We start from the raw sequence: 20413 nt of genomic DNA, 5'->3' as shown, positions 1-20413 counted from the left end.
GAAAGAAACAGGTTGGCGAATTTGAATCCCAATAATTTAATGTCAGCAATTAACCTCTTCAGCGTTGGACAGATTGATGTAATTTTGGCAAAACCTCAAAGTCATGTTAATCGCAGAAAGTTACAAGAGTTTAGAAACACAATGTACCTGAATCAGTGCGGAGATGAGCTCTCCTAGGACAGTGATTGTGAAGTGGTGCATAAGAGAAAAATAAACGATTGGTGGGCAAAAGATCCCCTAATGTAAAATATGAACAGTAATACAGTTGTGCTCAAAAGTTTACATACCCCGGCAGATTTTGTGTTTTCTTGGCCTTTTTTCAGAGAATCTGAATAACACAAAAACTTTTTTCCACTCCTGGTTAGTGGTTGGATGAAGCCATTTATTGTCAAACTACTGTGTTTTTGCTTTATAAATCATAATGGCAACCAAAAACATCCAAATAACCCTGGTCAAAAGTTCACATACCCCAGTTCTTAATACTGTGTAGTGCCCCCTCTAACATCAATGATAGCTTGAAGTCTTTTGTGTAGTTGTGGATGAGGTTCTTTATTTTCTCAGATGGTAAAGCTGGCCATTCTTCTTGGCAAAAAGCCTCCAGTTCCTGTAAATTCCTGGGCTTTTTGCATGAACTGTGTGCTTGAGTTCTCCCCAGAGTGGCTCAATGATATTAAAGTCAGAAGACTGAGATGGCCACTCCAGAATCTTCACTTTGTTCTGCTGTAGCCAATGACAGGTCAACTTGGCCTTGTCTTTTGGATTGTTGTCATGTTGGACCATCCAAGTATGTCCCATGTGCAGCTTCCGGGCTGATGAGTGCAAATTTGCCTCCAGTATTTTCTGATAGGGTGCTGCATTCATCTTTCCTTCAACGTTGACCAAGTTTCCTGTGCCTTTGTAGCTCACACATCCCCACAACATCAGCGATTCAGATAAGGGAGTATAAATCTGGTTTTAAAAAGGGGGAAACATACAGACTGAGAAGGGCTTGCCTGTATAGGGAACAACCCTGTTAAACACCTCAGGGCACCCCAACTACTCTTAGTTATTTTTATATCCATCTCTTGATTTTTGTACCTTGATAGGCAGCTCTGACATTACCGGAGGACAGAAATAGCTGGAAAACGGGCATGTTAGAAAATAAACTGAATTTTTAGCCACACCGAAAAGAAGCACCGAACCCCTGTACCTGGTTTAATTTGTCATTTTGTATCGACAGAGCACAGAACATTACAGACGGTAAATTATATTCATCCAACTAAATCAAATTACCAGTAAATTCTGCTCCATATAAAAAGCTTTAGTTTAACACAAGAACAAAACCCTCAACTGATGGTTACGAGTATATTACTGCATACCAGAGCTTTTGTAATATTGGACTTAGTCATTAGAAAAAATGCAATTACTAGTGTTGAGCGAGTAGTTAGCTATTCATACTCTATGCTGTTAGCGACTACTGTCCACTACTCACATATTCGTTACGAGTAGTGGGCACAATGTAAGTCAATTGGAAATACTAAGTAGCAAATAACCCAAAAGCCGTAATATTCGCTACTCGCACGAAAAGTACGCCTTTCAGGTTACTCGCTACTTAGCGAGCATTTCCCATTGACTTACATTGCGCCCGCTACTCGTAACGAATATGGAAGTAGCGGACAGTACTCGCTAACAGCATAGCGAGTACGAATAGTTACAGTCATATGAAAAAGTTTGGGCACCCCTATTAATGTTAACCTTTTTTCTTTATAACAAATTGGGCTTTTGCAACAGCTATTTCAGTTTCATATATCTAATAACTGATGGACTGAGTAATATTTCTGGATTGAAATGAGGTTTATTGAACTATCAGAAAATGTGCAATCCGCATTTAAACAAAATTTGACCGGTGCAAAAGTATGGGCACCCTTATCAATTTCTTGATTTGAACACTCCTAACTACTTTTTACTGACTTACTAAAGCACTAAATTGGTTTTGTAACCTCATTGAGCTTTGCACTTCATAGGGGCAGGTGTATCCAATCATGAGAAAAGGTATTTAAGGTGGCCACTTGCAAGTTGTTCTCCTATTTGAATCTCCTATGAAGAGTGGCATCATGGGCTCCTCAAAACAACTCTCAAATGATCTGAAAACAAAGATTATTCAGCATAGTTGTTCAGGGGAAGGATACAAAAAGTTGTCTCAAAGATTTAAACTGTCAGTTTCCACTGTGAGGAACATAGTAAGGAAATGGAAGAACACAGGTACAGTTCTTGTTAAGCCCAGAAGGGGCAGGCCAAGAAAAATATCAGAAAGGCAGAGAAGAAGAATGGTGAGAACAGTCAAGGACAATCCACAGACCACCTCCAAAGACCTGCAGCATCATCTTGCTGCAGATGGTGCCAATGTGCATCGGTCAACAATACAGCACACGTTGCACAAGGAGAAGCTGTATGGGAGAGTGATACGAAAGAAGCAGTTTGTGCAAGCACGCCCAAAACAGAGTCGCCTGAGGTATGCAAAAGCACATTTGGACAAGCCAGTTACATTTTGGAAGAAGGTCCTGTGGACTGATGAAACAAAGATTTAGTTGTTTGGTCATACAAAAAGGTGTTATGCATGGAGGCAAAAAAAACACGGCATTCCAAGAAAAGCACTTGCTACCCACAGTAAAATTTGGTGGAGGTTCCATCATGCTTTGGGGCTGTGTGGCCAATGCCGGCATCGGGAATCTTGTTAAAGTTGAGGGTCACATGGATTCAACTCAGTATCAGCAGATTCTTGACAATAATGTGCAAGAGTCAGTGACAAAGTTGAAGTTACGCAGGGGATGGATATTTCAGCAAGACAATGATACAAAACACCGCTCCAAATCTACTCAGGCATTCATGCAGAGGAACAATTACAATGTTCTGGAATGGCCATCCCAGTCCCCAGACCTGAATATCATTGAAAATCTGTGGGATGATTTGAAGCGTGCTGTCCATGCTCGGCAACCATCAAACTTAACTGAACTGGAATTGTTTTGTAAACAGGAATGGTCAAATATACCTTCATCCAGGATCCAGGAACTCATTAAAAGCTACAGGAAGCGACTAGAGGCTGTTATTTTTGCAAAAGGAGGATCTACAAAATATTAATGGCACTTATGTTGAGGTGCCCATACGTTTGCACCGGTCAAATTTTGTTTAAATGCGGATTGCACATTTTCTGTTAGTACAATAAACCTCATTTCAATCCAGAAATATTACTCAGTCCCTCAGTTATTAGATATATGAAACTGAAATAGCTGTTGCAAAAACACAAATTGTTATAAAGAAAAAAGGTTAACATTAATAGGGGCGCCCAAACTTTTTCATATGACTGTAGCTACTCATTCAACAGTACCAATTACAGAATCAACAAAATGACAATGAGGACAATGAGGATCATCATTTATTACCATTTTATTATATAAATAGTAATTAAAAAAAAAGTTATATATATATAAAAATCAAAGCACTCAATACTGCCAATTCAGGTATTGAAAAATGTATTGCAACAAAATTACCATTTTTTTGCTTTACTGAGCTGAAAAATAAAATTTTAAAAATAAATACAAATCAATAATAAATAAAATTATGAATAACAGGTCGTTATCTGAATGTGTCCTGGAATACGTGTGAATCTGCAGAGCCGGGCTGAACAATATTTGTGGGTTCTAGAGGAGTACCTGAAAATAAGAAAAGAAGATCAAAAGGTAAATCTAGAATAAAATATGATTCAGATTCTCATTTTCTACTAACCCAGGTGTAGACAATTCTCACAATGCAATCTATCCATTCATAATAAATACCATAATACCTTACAAACCTCTCCTTACTTGCTTGGCCCCATACATTGCTCTGTTACCCAGCAGATTGTCTATTGAAATTCATTGCATGTTATGTGCATACAGCATTTTTGCTGAGTTTTTCTCTGTAGCCAGACCCTTTTTCTTGGCAGTTCAAAACACCCTTTTTGCAGTAATTTCGCCCCCCCCATTTTTTTTTTGCTGTATATTTTTAGTACGAATTGCATGTGCGCTTTGTCTACAATACATGGAACTGCATGTGCGCTTTGTCTACAATACATGGAACTGCATGTGCGCTTTGTCTGCAATACATGGAACTGCATGTGCGCTTTGTCTACAATACATGGAACTGCATGTGCGCTTTGTCTACAATACATGGAACTGCATGTGCGCTTTGTCTACAATACATGGAACTGCATGTGCGCTTTGTCTACAATACATGGAACTGCATGTGCGCTTTGTCTACAATACATGGAACTGCATGTGCGCTTTGTCTACAATACATGGAACTGCATGTGCGCTTTGTCTGCAATACATGGAACTGCATGTGCGCTTTGTCTACAATACATGGAACTGCATGTGCGCTTTGTCTGCAGTACATGGAATTGCATGTGCGCTTTGTCTGCAATACATGGAATTGCATGTGCGCTTTGTCTACAATACATGGAACTGCATGTGCGCTTTGTCTGCAGTACATGGAACTGCATGTGCGCTTTGTCTACAATACATGGAACTGCATGTGCGCTTTGTCTGCAATACATGGAACTGCATGTGCGCTTTGTCTGCAATACATGGAACTGCATGTGCGCTTTGTCTGCAATACATGGAACTGCATGTGCGCTTTGTCTGCAATACATGGAATTGCATGTGCGCTTTGTCTGCAATACATGGAACTGCATGTGCGCTTTGTCTGCAATACATGGAATTGCATGTGCGCTTTGTCTACAATACATGGAACTGCATGTGCGCTTTGTCTACAATACATGGAACTGCATGTGCGCTTTGTCTACAATACATGGAACTGCATGTGCGCTTTGTCTACAATACATGGAACTGCATGTGCGCTTTGTCTGCAGTACATGGAACTGCATGTGCGCTTTGTCTACAATACATGGAACTGCATGTGCGCTTTGTCTACAATACATGGAACTGCATGTGCGCTTTGTCTACAATACATGGAACTGCATGTGCGCTTTGTCTACAATACATGGAACTGCATGTGCGCTTTGTCTACAATACATGGAACTGCATGTGCGCTTTGTCTGCAGTACATGGAACTGCATGTGCGCTTTGTCTGCAGTACATGGAACTGCATGTGCGCTTTGTCTGCAGTACATGGAACTGCATGTGCGCTTTGTCTACAGTACATGGAACTGCATGTGCGCTTTGTCTACAATACATGGAACTGCATGTGCGCTTTGTCTACAATACATGGAACTGCATGTGCGCTTTGTCTACAATACATGGAACTGCATGTGCGCTTTGTCTACAATACATGGAACTGCATGTGCGCTTTGTCTACAATACATGGAACTGCATGTGCGCTTTGTCTACAATACATGGAACTGCATGTGCGCTTTGTCTGCAGTACATGGAATTGCATGTGCGCTTTGTCTACAGTACATGGAACTGCATGTGCGCTTTGTCTACAATACATGGAACTGCATGTGCGCTTTGTCTACAGTACATGGAACTGCATGTGCGCTTTGTCTGCAGTACATGGAACTGCATGCGCGCTTTATCTGCAGTACATGGAACTGCATGTGCGCTTTGTCTACAGTACATGGAACTGCATGTGCGCTTTGTCTACAATACATGGAACTGCATGTGCGCTTTGTCTACAGTACATGGAACTGCATGTGCGCTTTGTCTGCAGTACATGGAACTGCATGTGCGCTTTGTCTGCAGTACATGGAACTGCATGTGCGCTTTGTCTGCAGTACATGGAACTGCATGTGCGCTTTGTCTACAGTACATGGAACTGCATGTGCGCTTTGTCTGCAATACATGGAACTGCATGTGCGCTTTGTCTGCAATACATGGAATTGCATGTGCGCTTTGTCTGCAATACATGGAACTGCATGTGCGCTTTGTCTGCAATACATGGAATTGCATGTGCGCTTTGTCTACAGTACATGGAATTGCATGTGCGCTTTGTCTACAATACATGGAACTGCATGTGCGCTTTGTCTGCAGTACATGGAACTGCATGTGCGCTTTGTCTACAGTACATGGAACTGCATGTGCGCTTTGTCTACAATACATGGAACTGCATGTGCGCTTTGTCTGCAGTACATGGAACTGCATGTGCGCTTTGTCTACAATACATGGAACTGCATGTGCGCTTTGTCTGCAATACATGGAACTGCATGTGCGCTTTGTCTACAATACATGGAACTGCATGTGCGCTTTGTCTACAATACATGGAACTGCATGTGCGCTTTGTCTGCAGTACATGGAACTGCATGTGCGCTTTGTCTGCAGTACATGGAACTGCATGCGCGCTTTGTCTGCAGTACATGGAACTGCATGCGCGCTTTGTCTACAATACATGGAACTGCATGTGCGCTTTGTCTACAATACATGGAACTGCATGTGCGCTTTGTCTACAATACATGGAACTGCATGTGCGCTTTGTCTACAATACATGGAACTGCATGTGCGCTTTGTCTACAATACATGGAACTGCATGTGCGCTTTGTCTGCAGTACATGGAACTGCATGTGCGCTTTGTCTGCAGTACATGGAACTGCATGTGCGCTTTGTCTGCAGTACATGGAACTGCATGTGCGCTTTGTCTGCAGTACATGGAACTGCATGTGCGCTTTGTCTACAGTACATGGAACTGCATGTGCGCTTTGTCTACAATACATGGAACTGCATGTGCGCTTTGTCTACAATACATGGAACTGCATGTGCGCTTTGTCTACAATACATGGAACTGCATGTGCGCTTTGTCTGCAGTACATGGAACTGCATGTGCGCTTTGTCTGCAGTACATGGAACTGCATGTGCGCTTTGTCTACAATACATGGAACTGCATGCGCGCTGTCTGCAGTACATGGAACTGCATGTGCGCTTTGTCTACAATACATGGAACTGCATGTGCGCTTTGTCTACAGTACATGGAACTGCATGCGCGCTTTGTCTGCAGTACATGGAACTGCATGCGCGCTTTGTCTGCAGTACATGGAACTGCATGCGCGCTTTGTCTGCAATACATGGAACTGCATGTGCGCTTTGTCTACAATACATGGAACTGCATGTGCGCTTTGTCTACAATACATGGAACTGCATGTGCGCTTTGTCTGCAGTACATGGAACTGCATGTGCGCTTTGTCTGCAATACATGGAACTGCATGTGCGCTTTGTCTACAATACATGGAACTGCATGTGCGCTTTGTCTGCAGTACATGGAACTGCATGTGCGCTTTGTCTGCAGTACATGGAACTGCATGCGCGCTTTGTCTGCAGTACATGGAACTGCATGTGCGCTTTGTCTGCAGTACATGGAACTGCATGTGCGCTTTGTCTACAATACATGGAACTGCATGTGCGCTTTGTCTGCAGTACATGGAACTGCATGTGCGCTTTGTCTGCAATACATGGAACTGCATGTGCGCTTTGTCTACAATACATGGAACTGCATGTGCGCTTTGTCTGCAGTACATGGAACTGCATGTGCGCTTTGTCTGCAGTACATGGAACTGCATGTGCGCTTTGTCTGCAGTACATGGAACTGCATGTGCGCTTTGTCTGCAGTACATGGAACTGCATGTGCGCTTTGTCTACAGTACATGGAACTGCATGTGCGCTTTGTCTACAGTACATGGAACTGCATGTGCGCTTTGTCTACAATACATGGAACTGCATGTGCGCTTTGTCTACAATACATGGAACTGCATGTGCGCTTTGTCTGCAGTACATGGAACTGCATGTGCGCTTTGTCTGCAATACATGGAACTGCATGTGCGCTTTGTCTACAATACATGGAACTGCATGTGCGCTTTGTCTGCAGTACATGGAACTGCATGTGCGCTTTGTCTGCAATACATGGAACTGCATGTGCGCTTTGTCTATAATACATGGAACTGCATGTGCGCTTTGTCTGCAGTACATGGAATTGCATGTGCGCTTTGTCTGCAATACATGGAATTGCATGTGCGCTTTGTCTACAATACATGGAACTGCATGTGCGCTTTGTCTGCAATACATGGAATTGCATGTGCGCTTTGTCTACAATACATGGAACTGCATGTGCGCTTTGTCTAAAATACATGGAACTGCATGTGCGCTTTGTCTGCAATACATGGAACTGCATGTGCGCTTTGTCTGCAATACATGGAATTGCATGTGCGCTTTGTCTGCAATACATGGAACTGCATGTGCGCTTTGTCTGCAATACATGGAATTGCATGTGCGCTTTGTCTACAGTACATGGAACTGCATGTGCGCTTTGTCTGCAGTACATGGAACTGCATGTGCGCTTTGTCTGCAATACATGGAATTTCATGTGCGCTTTGTCTGCAATACATGGAACTGCATGTGCGCTTTGTCTGCAATACATGGAACTGCATGTGCGCTTTGTCTACAGTACATGGAACTGCATGTGCGCTTTGTCTACAGTACATGGAACTGCATGTGCGCTTTGTCTGCAGTACATGGAACTGCATGTGCGCTTTGTCTGCAGTACATGGAACTGCATGTGCGCTTTGTCTGCAGTACATGGAACTGCATGTGCGCTTTGTCTACAGTACATGGAACTGCATGTGCGCTTTGTCTGCAATACATGGAACTGCATGTGCGCTTTGTCTGCAATACATGGAATTGCATGTGCGCTTTGTCTGCAATACATGGAACTGCATGTGCGCTTTGTCTGCAATACATGGAATTGCATGTGCGCTTTGTCTACAGTACATGGAATTGCATGTGCGCTTTGTCTACAATACATGGAACTGCATGTGCGCTTTGTCTGCAGTACATGGAACTGCATGTGCGCTTTGTCTACAGTACATGGAACTGCATGTGCGCTTTGTCTACAGTACATGGAACTGCATGTGCGCTTTGTCTACAATACATGGAACTGCATGTGCGCTTTGTCTGCAGTACATGGAACTGCATGTGCGCTTTGTCTACAATACATGGAACTGCATGTGCGCTTTGTCTGCAATACATGGAACTGCATGTGCGCTTTGTCTACAATACATGGAACTGCATGTGCGCTTTGTCTACAATACATGGAACTGCATGTGCGCTTTGTCTAAAGTACATGGAACTGCATGTGCGCTTTGTCTGCAGTACATGGAACTGCATGCGCGCTTTGTCTGCAGTACATGGAACTGCATGCGCGCTTTGTCTACAATACATGGAACTGCATGTGCGCTTTGTCTACAATACATGGAACTGCATGTGCGCTTTGTCTACAATACATGGAACTGCATGTGCGCTTTGTCTACAATACATGGAACTGCATGTGCGCTTTGTCTACAATACATGGAACTGCATGTGCGCTTTGTCTGCAGTACATGGAACTGCATGTGCGCTTTGTCTGCAGTACATGGAACTGCATGTGCGCTTTGTCTGCAGTACATGGAACTGCATGTGCGCTTTGTCTGCAGTACATGGAACTGCATGTGCGCTTTGTCTACAGTACATGGAACTGCATGTGCGCTTTGTCTACAATACATGGAACTGCATGTGCGCTTTGTCTACAATACATGGAACTGCATGTGCGCTTTGTCTACAATACATGGAACTGCATGTGCGCTTTGTCTGCAGTACATGGAACTGCATGTGCGCTTTGTCTGCAGTACATGGAACTGCATGTGCGCTTTGTCTACAATACATGGAACTGCATGCGCGCTGTCTGCAGTACATGGAACTGCATGTGCGCTTTGTCTACAATACATGGAACTGCATGTGCGCTTTGTCTACAGTACATGGAACTGCATGCGCGCTTTGTCTGCAGTACATGGAACTGCATGCGCGCTTTGTCTGCAGTACATGGAACTGCATGCGCGCTTTGTCTGCAATACATGGAACTGCATGTGCGCTTTGTCTACAATACATGGAACTGCATGTGCGCTTTGTCTACAATACATGGAACTGCATGTGCGCTTTGTCTGCAGTACATGGAACTGCATGTGCGCTTTGTCTACAATACATGGAACTGCATGTGCGCTTTGTCTGCAATACATGGAACTGCATGTGCGCTTTGTCTACAATACATGGAACTGCATGTGCGCTTTGTCTACAATACATGGAACTGCATGTGCGCTTTGTCTACAATACATGGAACTGCATGTGCGCTTTGTCTACAATACATGGAACTGCATGTGCGCTTTGTCTGCAGTACATGGAACTGCATGTGCGCTTTGTCTGCAGTACATGGAACTGCATGTGCGCTTTGTCTGCAGTACATGGAACTGCATGTGCGCTTTGTCTGCAGTACATGGAACTGCATGTGCGCTTTGTCTACAGTACATGGAACTGCATGTGCGCTTTGTCTGCAGTACATGGAACTGCATGTGCGCTTTGTCTACAGTACATGGAACTGCATGTGCGCTTTGTCTACAATACATGGAACTGCATGTGCGCTTTGTCTGCAGTACATGGAACTGCATGTGCGCTTTGTCTGCAGTACATGGAACTGCATGTGCGCTTTGTCTGCAGTACATGGAACTGCATGTGCGCTTTGTCTACAGTACATGGAACTGCATGTGCGCTTTGTCTACAATACATGGAACTGCATGTGCGCTTTGTCTACAGTACATGGAACTGCATGTGCGCTTTGTCTGCAGTACATGGAACTGCATGTGCGCTTTGTCTGCAGTACATGGAACTGCATGTGCGCTTTGTCTGCAGTACATGGAACTGCATGTGCGCTTTGTCTACAGTACATGGAACTGCATGTGCGCTTTGTCTACAGTACATGGAACTGCATGTGCGCTTTGTCTGCAATACATGGAACTGCATGTGCGCTTTGTCTGCAATACATGGAATTGCATGTGCGCTTTGTCTGCAATACATGGAACTGCATGTGCGCTTTGTCTGCAATACATGGAATTGCATGTGCGCTTTGTCTACAGTACATGGAATTGCATGTGCGCTTTGTCTACAATACATGGAACTGCATGTGCGCTTTGTCTGCAGTACATGGAACTGCATGTGCGCTTTGTCTACAGTACATGGAACTGCATGTGCGCTTTGTCTACAGTACATGGAACTGCATGTGCGCTTTGTCTACAATACATGGAACTGCATGTGCGCTTTGTCTGCAGTACATGGAACTGCATGTGCGCTTTGTCTACAATACATGGAACTGCATGTGCGCTTTGTCTGCAATACATGGAACTGCATGTGCGCTTTGTCTACAATACATGGAACTGCATGTGCGCTTTGTCTACAATACATGGAACTGCATGTGCGCTTTGTCTAAAGTACATGGAACTGCATGTGCGCTTTGTCTGCAGTACATGGAACTGCATGCGCGCTTTGTCTGCAGTACATGGAACTGCATGCGCGCTTTGTCTACAATACATGGAACTGCATGTGCGCTTTGTCTACAATACATGGAACTGCATGTGCGCTTTGTCTACAATACATGGAACTGCATGTGCGCTTTGTCTACAATACATGGAACTGCATGTGCGCTTTGTCTACAATACATGGAACTGCATGTGCGCTTTGTCTGCAGTACATGGAACTGCATGTGCGCTTTGTCTGCAGTACATGGAACTGCATGTGCGCTTTGTCTGCAGTACATGGAACTGCATGTGCGCTTTGTCTGCAGTACATGGAACTGCATGTGCGCTTTGTCTGCAGTACATGGAACTGCATGTGCGCTTTGTCTACAGTACATGGAACTGCATGTGCGCTTTGTCTACAATACATGGAACTGCATGTGCGCTTTGTCTACAATACATGGAACTGCATGTGCGCTTTGTCTACAATACATGGAACTGCATGTGCGCTTTGTCTGCAGTACATGGAACTGCATGTGCGCTTTGTCTGCAGTACATGGAACTGCATGTGCGCTTTGTCTACAATACATGGAACTGCATGCGCGCTGTCTGCAGTACATGGAACTGCATGTGCGCTTTGTCTACAATACATGGAACTGCATGTGCGCTTTGTCTACAGTACATGGAACTGCATGCGCGCTTTGTCTGCAGTACATGGAACTGCATGCGCGCTTTGTCTGCAATACATGGAACTGCATGTGCGCTTTGTCTACAATACATGGAACTGCATGTGCGCTTTGTCTACAATACATGGAACTGCATGTGCGCTTTGTCTGCAGTACATGGAACTGCATGTGCGCTTTGTCTGCAATACATGGAACTGCATGTGCGCTTTGTCTACAATACATGGAACTGCATGTGCGCTTTGTCTGCAGTACATGGAACTGCATGTGCGCTTTGTCTGCAGTACATGGAACTGCATGCGCGCTTTGTCTGCAGTACATGGAACTGCATGTGCGCTTTGTCTGCAGTACATGGAACTGCATGTGCGCTTTGTCTACAATACATGGAACTGCATGTGCGCTTTGTCTACAATACATGGAACTGCATGTGCGCTTTGTCTGCAGTACATGGAACTGCATGTGCGCTTTGTCTACAATACATGGAACTGCATGTGCGCTTTGTCTGCAATACATGGAACTGCATGTGCGCTTTGTCTACAATACATGGAACTGCATGTGCGCTTTGTCTACAATACATGGAACTGCATGTGCGCTTTGTCTACAATACATGGAACTGCATGTGCGCTTTGTCTACAATACATGGAACTGCATGTGCGCTTTGTCTGCAGTACATGGAACTGCATGTGCGCTTTGTCTGCAGTACATGGAACTGCATGTGCGCTTTGTCTGCAGTACATGGAACTGCATGTGCGCTTTGTCTGCAGTACATGGAACTGCATGTGCGCTTTGTCTACAGTACATGGAACTGCATGTGCGCTTTGTCTACAGTACATGGAACTGCATGTGCGCTTTGTCTACAATACATGGAACTGCATGTGCGCTTTGTCTACAATACATGGAACTGCATGTGCGCTTTGTCTGCAGTACATGGAACTGCATGTGCGCTTTGTCTGCAATACATGGAACTGCATGTGCGCTTTGTCTACAATACATGGAACTGCATGTGCGCTTTGTCTGCAGTACATGGAACTGCATGTGCGCTTTGTCTGCAATACATGGAACTGCATGTGCGCTTTGTCTATAATACATGGAACTGCATGTGCGCTTTGTCTGCAGTACATGGAATTGCATGTGCGCTTTGTCTGCAATACATGGAATTGCATGTGCGCTTTGTCTACAATACATGGAACTGCATGTGCGCTTTGTCTGCAGTACATGGAATTGCATGTGCGCTTTGTCTGCAATACATGGAATTGCATGTGCGCTTTGTCTACAATACATGGAACTGCATGTGCGCTTTGTCTAAAATACATGGAACTGCATGTGCGCTTTGTCTGCAATACATGGAACTGCATGTGCGCTTTGTCTGCAATACATGGAATTGCATGTGCGCTTTGTCTGCAATACATGGAACTGCATGTGCGCTTTGTCTGCAATACATGGAATTGCATGTGCGCTTTGTCTACAGTACATGGAACTGCATGTGCGCTTTGTCTGCAGTACATGGAACTGCATGTGCGCTTTGTCTGCAATACATGGAATTTCATGTGCGCTTTGTCTACAATACATGGAACTGCATGTGCGCTTTGTCTGCAGTACATGGAATTGCATGTGCGCTTTGTCTGCAGTACATGGAACTGCATGTGCGCTTTGTCTGCAGTACATGGAACTGCATGTGCGCTTTGTCTACAATACATGGAACTGCATGTGCGCTTTGTCTACAATACATGGAACTGCATGTGCGCTTTGTCTGCAGTACATGGAACTGCATGTGCGCTTTGTCTGCAGTACATGGAACTGCATGTGCGCTTTGTCTACAGTACATGGAACTGCATGTGCGCTTTGTCTACAGTACATGGAACTGCATGTGCGCTTTGTCTACAATACATGGTACTGCCTGTGCGTTTTGTCTACAATACATGGAACTGCATGTGCGCTTTGTCTGCAGTACATGGAACTGCATGTGCGCTTTGTCTGCAATACATGGAATTGCATGTGCGCTTTGTCTGCAGAACATGGAACTGCATGCGCGCTTTGTCTGCAGTACATGGAACTGCATGCGCGCTTTGTCTGCAGTACATGGAACTGCATGCGCGCTGTCTGCAGTACATGGAACTGTATGCGCGCTTTGTCTGCAGTACATGGAACTGCATGCGCGCTTTGTCTGCAGTACATGGAACTGCATGCGCGCTTTGTCTGCAGTACATGGAACTGCATGTGCGCTTTGTCTACAATACATGGAACTGCATGTGCGCTTTGTCTACAGTACATGGAACTGCATGTGCGCTTTGTCTACAATACATGGAACTGCATGTGCGCTTTGTCTGCAGTACATGGAACTGCATGTGCGCTTTGTCTACAGTACATGGAACTGCATGTGCGCTTTGTCTACAGTACATGGAACTGCATGTGCGCTTTGTCTACAATACATGGTACTGCATGTGCGCTTTGTCTACAATACATGGTACTGCATGTGCGCTTTGTCTACAATACATGGAACTGCATGTGCGCTTTGTCTGCAGTACATGGAACTGCATGTGCGCTTTGTCTGCAATACATGGAATTGCATGTGCGCTTTGTCTACAATACATGGAACTGCATGTGCGCTTTGTCTACAATACATGGAACTGCATGTGCGCTTTGTCTGCAGTACATGGAACTGCATGTGCGCTTTGTCTACAATACATGGAACTGCATGTGCGCTTTGTCTGCAGTACATGGAACTGCATGTGCGCTTTGTCTGCAGTACATGGAACTGCATGTGCGCTTTGTCTACAATACATGGAACTGCATGTGCGCTTTGTCTGCAGTACATGGAACTGCATGTGCGCTTTGTCTGCAGTACATGGAACTGCATGTGCGCTTTGTCTGCAGTACATGGAACTGTGTGCGCGCTTTGTCTGCAGTACATGGAACAGCATTCGCGCTTTGTCTGCAGTACATGGAACTGCATGTGCGCTTTGTCTACAATACATGGAACTGCATGTGCGCTTTGTCTACAGTACATGGAACTGCATGTGCGCTTTGTCTACAGTACATGGAACTGCATGTGCGCTTTGTCTGCAGTACATGGAACTGCATGTGCGCTTTGTCTGCAGTACATGGAACTGCATGTGCGCTTTGTCTGCAGTACATGGAATTGCATGTGCGCTTTGTCTGCAGTACATGGAACTGCATGTGCGCTTTGTCTACAATACATGGAACTGCATGTGCGCTTTGTCTGCAATACATGGAACTGCATGTGCGCTTTGTCTACAATACATGGAACTGCATGTGCGCTTTGTCTGCAGTACATGGAACTGCATGTGCGCTTTGTCTGCAATACATGGAACTGCATGTGCGCTTTGTCTACAATACATGGAACTGCATGTGCGCTTTGTCTGCAGTACATGGAACTGCATGTGCGCTTTGTCTGCAGTACATGGAACCGCATGTGCGCTTTGTCTACAATACATGGAACCGCATGTGCGCTTTGTCTGCAGTACATGGAACCGCATGTGCGCTTTGTCTGCAGTACATGGAACTGCATGCGCGCTTTGTCTGCAGTACATGGAACTGCATGCGCGCTTTGTCTGCAGTACATGGAACTGCATGTGCGCTTTGTGTGCAGTACATGGAACTGCATGCGCCCTTTGTCTGCAGTACATGGAACTGCATGCGCGCTTTGTCTGCAGTACATGGAACTGCATGTGCGCTTTGTGTGCAGTACATGGAACTGCATGCGCGCTTTGTCTGCAGTACATGGAACTGCATGCGCGCTTTGTCTGCAGTACATGGAACTGCATGTGCGCTTTGTCTGCAGTACATGGAACTGCATGTGCGCTTTGTGTGCAGTACATGGAACTGCATGCGCGCTTTGTCTGCAGTACATGGAACTGCATGCGCGCTTTGTCTACAATACATGGAACTGCATGTGCGCTTTGTCTACAGTACATGTTTAATAGAGTTAGTTTCAATTAAACTATTTAAAAAATGCTGCGAAAAAAAAGTCATTGCGTTTTTTGCAGTGTTTTTTTAACTTTGTAATTGTGTGAAATATGCTGCAAAAATACTGAAAAAAATTGACAGGCTACAAATAAAAAAAAAAACGCTGCAGTTCAGAAGTTAAGTCAGGAAAAAAAAGAAAAACAAGGGTGAGCATGAGATTTCTAAAATCGTATAGCGTTTGTTGGTGCTGTAAAAAACAGCTTTTATTTTGCATAAAAAGAAAAAAAAAAAAAAAAGAGAGCTGCTGACCCATCACTGCCATGATCTGTACTCCAAATAAGTACGTTCTTATACTAAAAGGGACCCTGCCACCAGATTTGTCCCCTATAAGCTCCGGCCTTCACCAGTAAGTCCTCATATACAGCATTCAGAAGTGCAGGAGCGCAATGGAGACCTCCGTGTGGATGACGTAAGATGAGTCATCCAGACGAAGCAAGACAGAGAATGGCGATCACAAGAAGATAGGAGCCGTCGCAGCAAGAAGAGTGACGCCCATGGGACTGGACCACCCCAGAGGTGAGTGTAGTAATAAAAGCTGCTTTTTAGATTATTCAGAGCAGCCTAGGCTCTTATATACAGTATCCTAGAATGCTGTATATAATGGCTTGCTGGTGATAGCTACAGTTTAAAAGGGAACAAATCTGGTGACAGGTTCCCTTTAATGCAGCTGAAGGCAGGGAAAAAAGGCTGGGGAAAGGCAGCCACTTACTGTGCCTTGAAAACTATTCATACCCCCATGGACTTTTCCACGTTACACCCACAATTTTAAATGTATTTTGTTGGGATTTTGACATACCGACACAAAGTAGCAAGTATTTGTGAAGTATAAAGTAGATTATATATGGCTTTCTAAGTATTTTGAAAATATCAATCTGAAAATAGTGCCTTGCATTTGTATTCAGCCCCTGTAATTTGATAGCCGTAAATAAAATCCTGGGTGACCAATTGCCTCCAGAAGTCACCTAATTAGTAAATTTAGTCACCTGTGTGTAATTTGTCAGTATAACTACAAAATGTTCTCTGAAGGCCTTAGAGGTTTGTGTGAGAACCTTAGGGATCAAACACCATCATGAGAACCAAGGAACCCACCAGACAGGTCAGGGGTAAAGTTGTGGCTAAGAGTAAAGCAGGGTTAGGTTATAAAAAAAAAACCCCAAATAAAATACCCCAAGCTCTGAACATCTCACGGAGCACTGTTCAATCCATCATTCAAAAATGGAGGGAGTATGGCACAACTGCAACCTACCATTTTAAAATGCTGTATATAAGAGCCCAGTGGTGGTGGCCGCAGCTTATAGGGCAAAAAACTAGTGACAGGTTCCCTTTAAGCTGCCCATTTTATTCAAATGAAAGGTAAGAAGCGATTAGGAGATTTGCAGTTTCTGAAATTCAGAACAATTTCCCGACATAATGCCCTTTCCGAGCCTCCTTCATAAACGCTTACAAGTATATAAACATACGAGGATAGCGATTAAAAGCTTAAGTGTTTCTTTTACATTTTTCTAAACAGTTCTGCAATCTGTTCCATTTAAGCAGAACACACAAGGAAAAGTCTGGATGGTGACTGCTGATATTTCAAGAAGATTGCCATTGGTTCTGTGCAAGCCAAAATCAAATCCAAAAATATCAGATGGAAATGTGATCCGCAAGTAGAGAAATCTGTGTGAATTGAGACATGCGCCATTCATTCACACCTTCATACAACTTTACATCAAAGCGGAACCTTTTGTAAGAATTGTATGTTAAAGGGAACCTGATTGATCCAACATTTGCATAATCTGCCCCTTTCACCAGTGGGGCTCAGATGGGCATGCTATTTTTCGTCTCCTGTCCCTCCTTGTGGCCTTCTTCGCCATCCTCTTTTCATGATTGAGGTGATGATGACGCCGCCATCATCATGCACGCTGCTCAGCCAAATTTTGCGTCTGTGCAGTCATTCCCCTGGCTCGCGCAGGCGCAGTTCACCCTCGTGCAAGCCTATGAGGTGTTTGCACATGTGCAAGATTATGGTTGGTAATGTGCATGATGTCTCGTGCGTCATCCTCATACCCAACCATAATCTCGCGCATGCGCAAACATTGCACTGGCTGGCGCGAGGGCGCCCTGCGCGAGCCAGGGGAATGACTGCACAAACGTGAGATTTAGCCGAGCAACGTGCATGATGACGGCGGATGATGAAATGAAAGGAGGATGGCGAAGAAGGCCACAAGGAGAGACAGGTGACTAAAAAAGAGCATGCCCATTTGAGCCCCACCGGTCATTAGCATACCTGTCAAATTACTAACACTGACCTACAAAGCTATCCATAATCTGTCTCCTCCATATATCTCTGAACTAATCTCTCGCTACACTCCAAAACGTAACCTCCGGTCCTCCCAAGATCTCCTTCTATCCTCCTCTCTCATTCGCTCCTCATGCAACCGACTCCAAGACTTCTCCCGAGCATCCCCAGTCTCCTGGAACTCACTGCCTCAACACGTCAGACTATCTACTACACTCGCAAGCTTCAAACGGAACCTAAAGACTCATCTGTTCAGAAATGCCTATAACCTTCAATGACCTCACTGCTTCACCACCGTGCGGAGCTGCCGCCCCACCACCGTGCGGAGCTGCCGCCCCACCACCGTGCGGAGCTGCCGCCCCACCACCGTGCGGAGCTGCCGCCCCACCACCGTGCGGAGCTGCCGCCCCACCACCGTGCGGAGCTGCCGCCCCACCACCGTGCGGAGCTGCCGCCCCACCACCGTGCGGAGCTGCCGCCCCACCACCGTGCGGAGCTGCCGCCCCACCACCGTGCGGAGCTGCCGCCCCACCTACACCCCACCTACTGTCTCCTCCCCAAAATCCTTTAGGATGTAAGCCCGCAAGGGCAGGGCCCTCTTCCCCCTGTGCTAGTCTGTCTATTGTAACGTGTACATGTATTCTGTATGTAACCCCCTCATGTACAGCACCATGGAATCAATGGTGCTCTATAAATAAACAATAATAATAATAATAATAATAATGGCCAGGTTTTATAAAGTTATATTTGGGGTCTGCATGGGGAGTCAGGGCACAAGGTGCACCTTCATAGAATACAGCCCAGGAGCTGCAGAAGGTGACACTTTTGGTTTCATAGTGAAAAAACTGGTGACCGGTTCCCTTTAACCCCTTAAGGACGAAGCCAGTTTTGTACTTAATGACCAGGCCATTTTTTGCAATTCTGACCAGTGTCACTTTATGAGGTCATAACTCTGGAACGCTTCAACGGATCCCGGTGATTCTGACATTGTTTTTTCGTGACATATTGTACTTCATGATAGTTATAAATTTAGAACGATATTTTTTGCTTTTATTTGTGAAAAAATCGGAAATTTGATGAAAATTTTGAAAATTTTGCAATTTTCAAACTTTTAATTTTTATGCCCTTAACCCAGAGAGTTATGTCACACAAAACAGTTAATAAATAACATTTCCCACATGTCTACTTTACATTAGCGCAATTTCTGAAACAAAATGTTTTGGGGTTAGGAAGTTAGAAGGGGTCAAAGTTCATCAGCAATTTCCCATTTTTTCAACAAAATTCACAAAACCATTTTTTTAGGGACCACATCACATTTGAAGTGACTTTGAGAGGCCTAAGTGACAGAAAATACCTAAAAGTGACACCATTCTCAAAACAGCACCCCTCAAAGTACTCAAAACCACATCCAAGAAGTTTATTAACCCTTCAGGTGCTTCACAGGAACTAAAGCAAAGTGGAATGAAAAAAAGCAAAAAATAAAATTTTACCTAAAATGTTGCTCTACCCCAAATTTGTTCACTTTTAGAAGAAATAACACAACAAAATGAACCCCAAAACTTGTTACCCACTTTCTTATGAACGCGCCGATACCCCACATGTGGTCAGAAACCTTTGTTTGGACAAATGGGAGGGCTCGGAACAGAAGGAGCAATATTTGAATTTTGGAAAGCAAATTTGGCTGAAATAGATTGCGGGCACCATGTTGCATTTACATGTCCGCCAAGGTACCTAAACAGCAGAAACCCCTTACAAGTGACACCATTTTGGAAACTAGACCCCTTAAGGCTTCTATCTAGGGGTATAGTGAGCATTTTGGATCCACAGGTACTTCACAGATTTTGATAACGTTACGTTGTCACATTGAAAATTTTCATTTTTTTCTCAAAAATGTTGCTTTAGCATCAATTTTTTCACTTTTTCAAGAGGTAATTCCAAAAATGTGACCCCAATGTTTGTTACCCACTTTTTTATGAGCGCGGTGATACCTCACTTGTGGTCTGAAACCTTTGTTTGGAGAAATGGGAGGGCTTGGAACGGAAGGAGCAATATTTGAATTTTGGAAAGGAAATTTGGCTGAAAAAGATTGCGGGCACCATGTCGCATTTGGAGGACCCCTAAGGTACGTAAACAGCAAAAAAACACCACAAGTGACCCCATATTGGAAACTAGGCCCCTCAAGGAATTTAT

The 20413-nt window shown here is 44.4% G+C and overlaps 1 protein-coding gene across 2 annotated transcripts in view; it reads right to left on the bottom strand.

Moving 5' to 3' along the window:
- Positions 1-361: 361 nt before the first annotated feature.
- The window catches only part of CEP20 (centrosomal protein 20), a 51643-nt gene continuing 31591 nt past the window's right edge, over positions 362-20413 (bottom strand). Inside the window, exon 5 of one of the 2 annotated variants that reach the window (XM_075319121.1) lies at positions 362-948. In XM_075319121.1, the coding sequence (XP_075175236.1) occupies positions 929-948 (20 nt within the window). In that variant the 3' untranslated portion in view covers positions 362-928. Of the gene's footprint in view, positions 949-3405; positions 3690-20413 lie in introns of those variants that run through there. The other variant, XM_075319120.1, reaches the window with a different exon arrangement.

The sequence above is a fragment of the Anomaloglossus baeobatrachus genome, chromosome 7, assembly GCF_048569485.1.
Source record: "Anomaloglossus baeobatrachus isolate aAnoBae1 chromosome 7, aAnoBae1.hap1, whole genome shotgun sequence".
Classification (NCBI taxonomy): Eukaryota; Metazoa; Chordata; class Amphibia; order Anura; family Aromobatidae; genus Anomaloglossus; species Anomaloglossus baeobatrachus.
The sequence above is the reverse complement of the archived record's forward strand: the minus strand, read 5'-3'. Positions and strand labels throughout refer to the sequence as shown.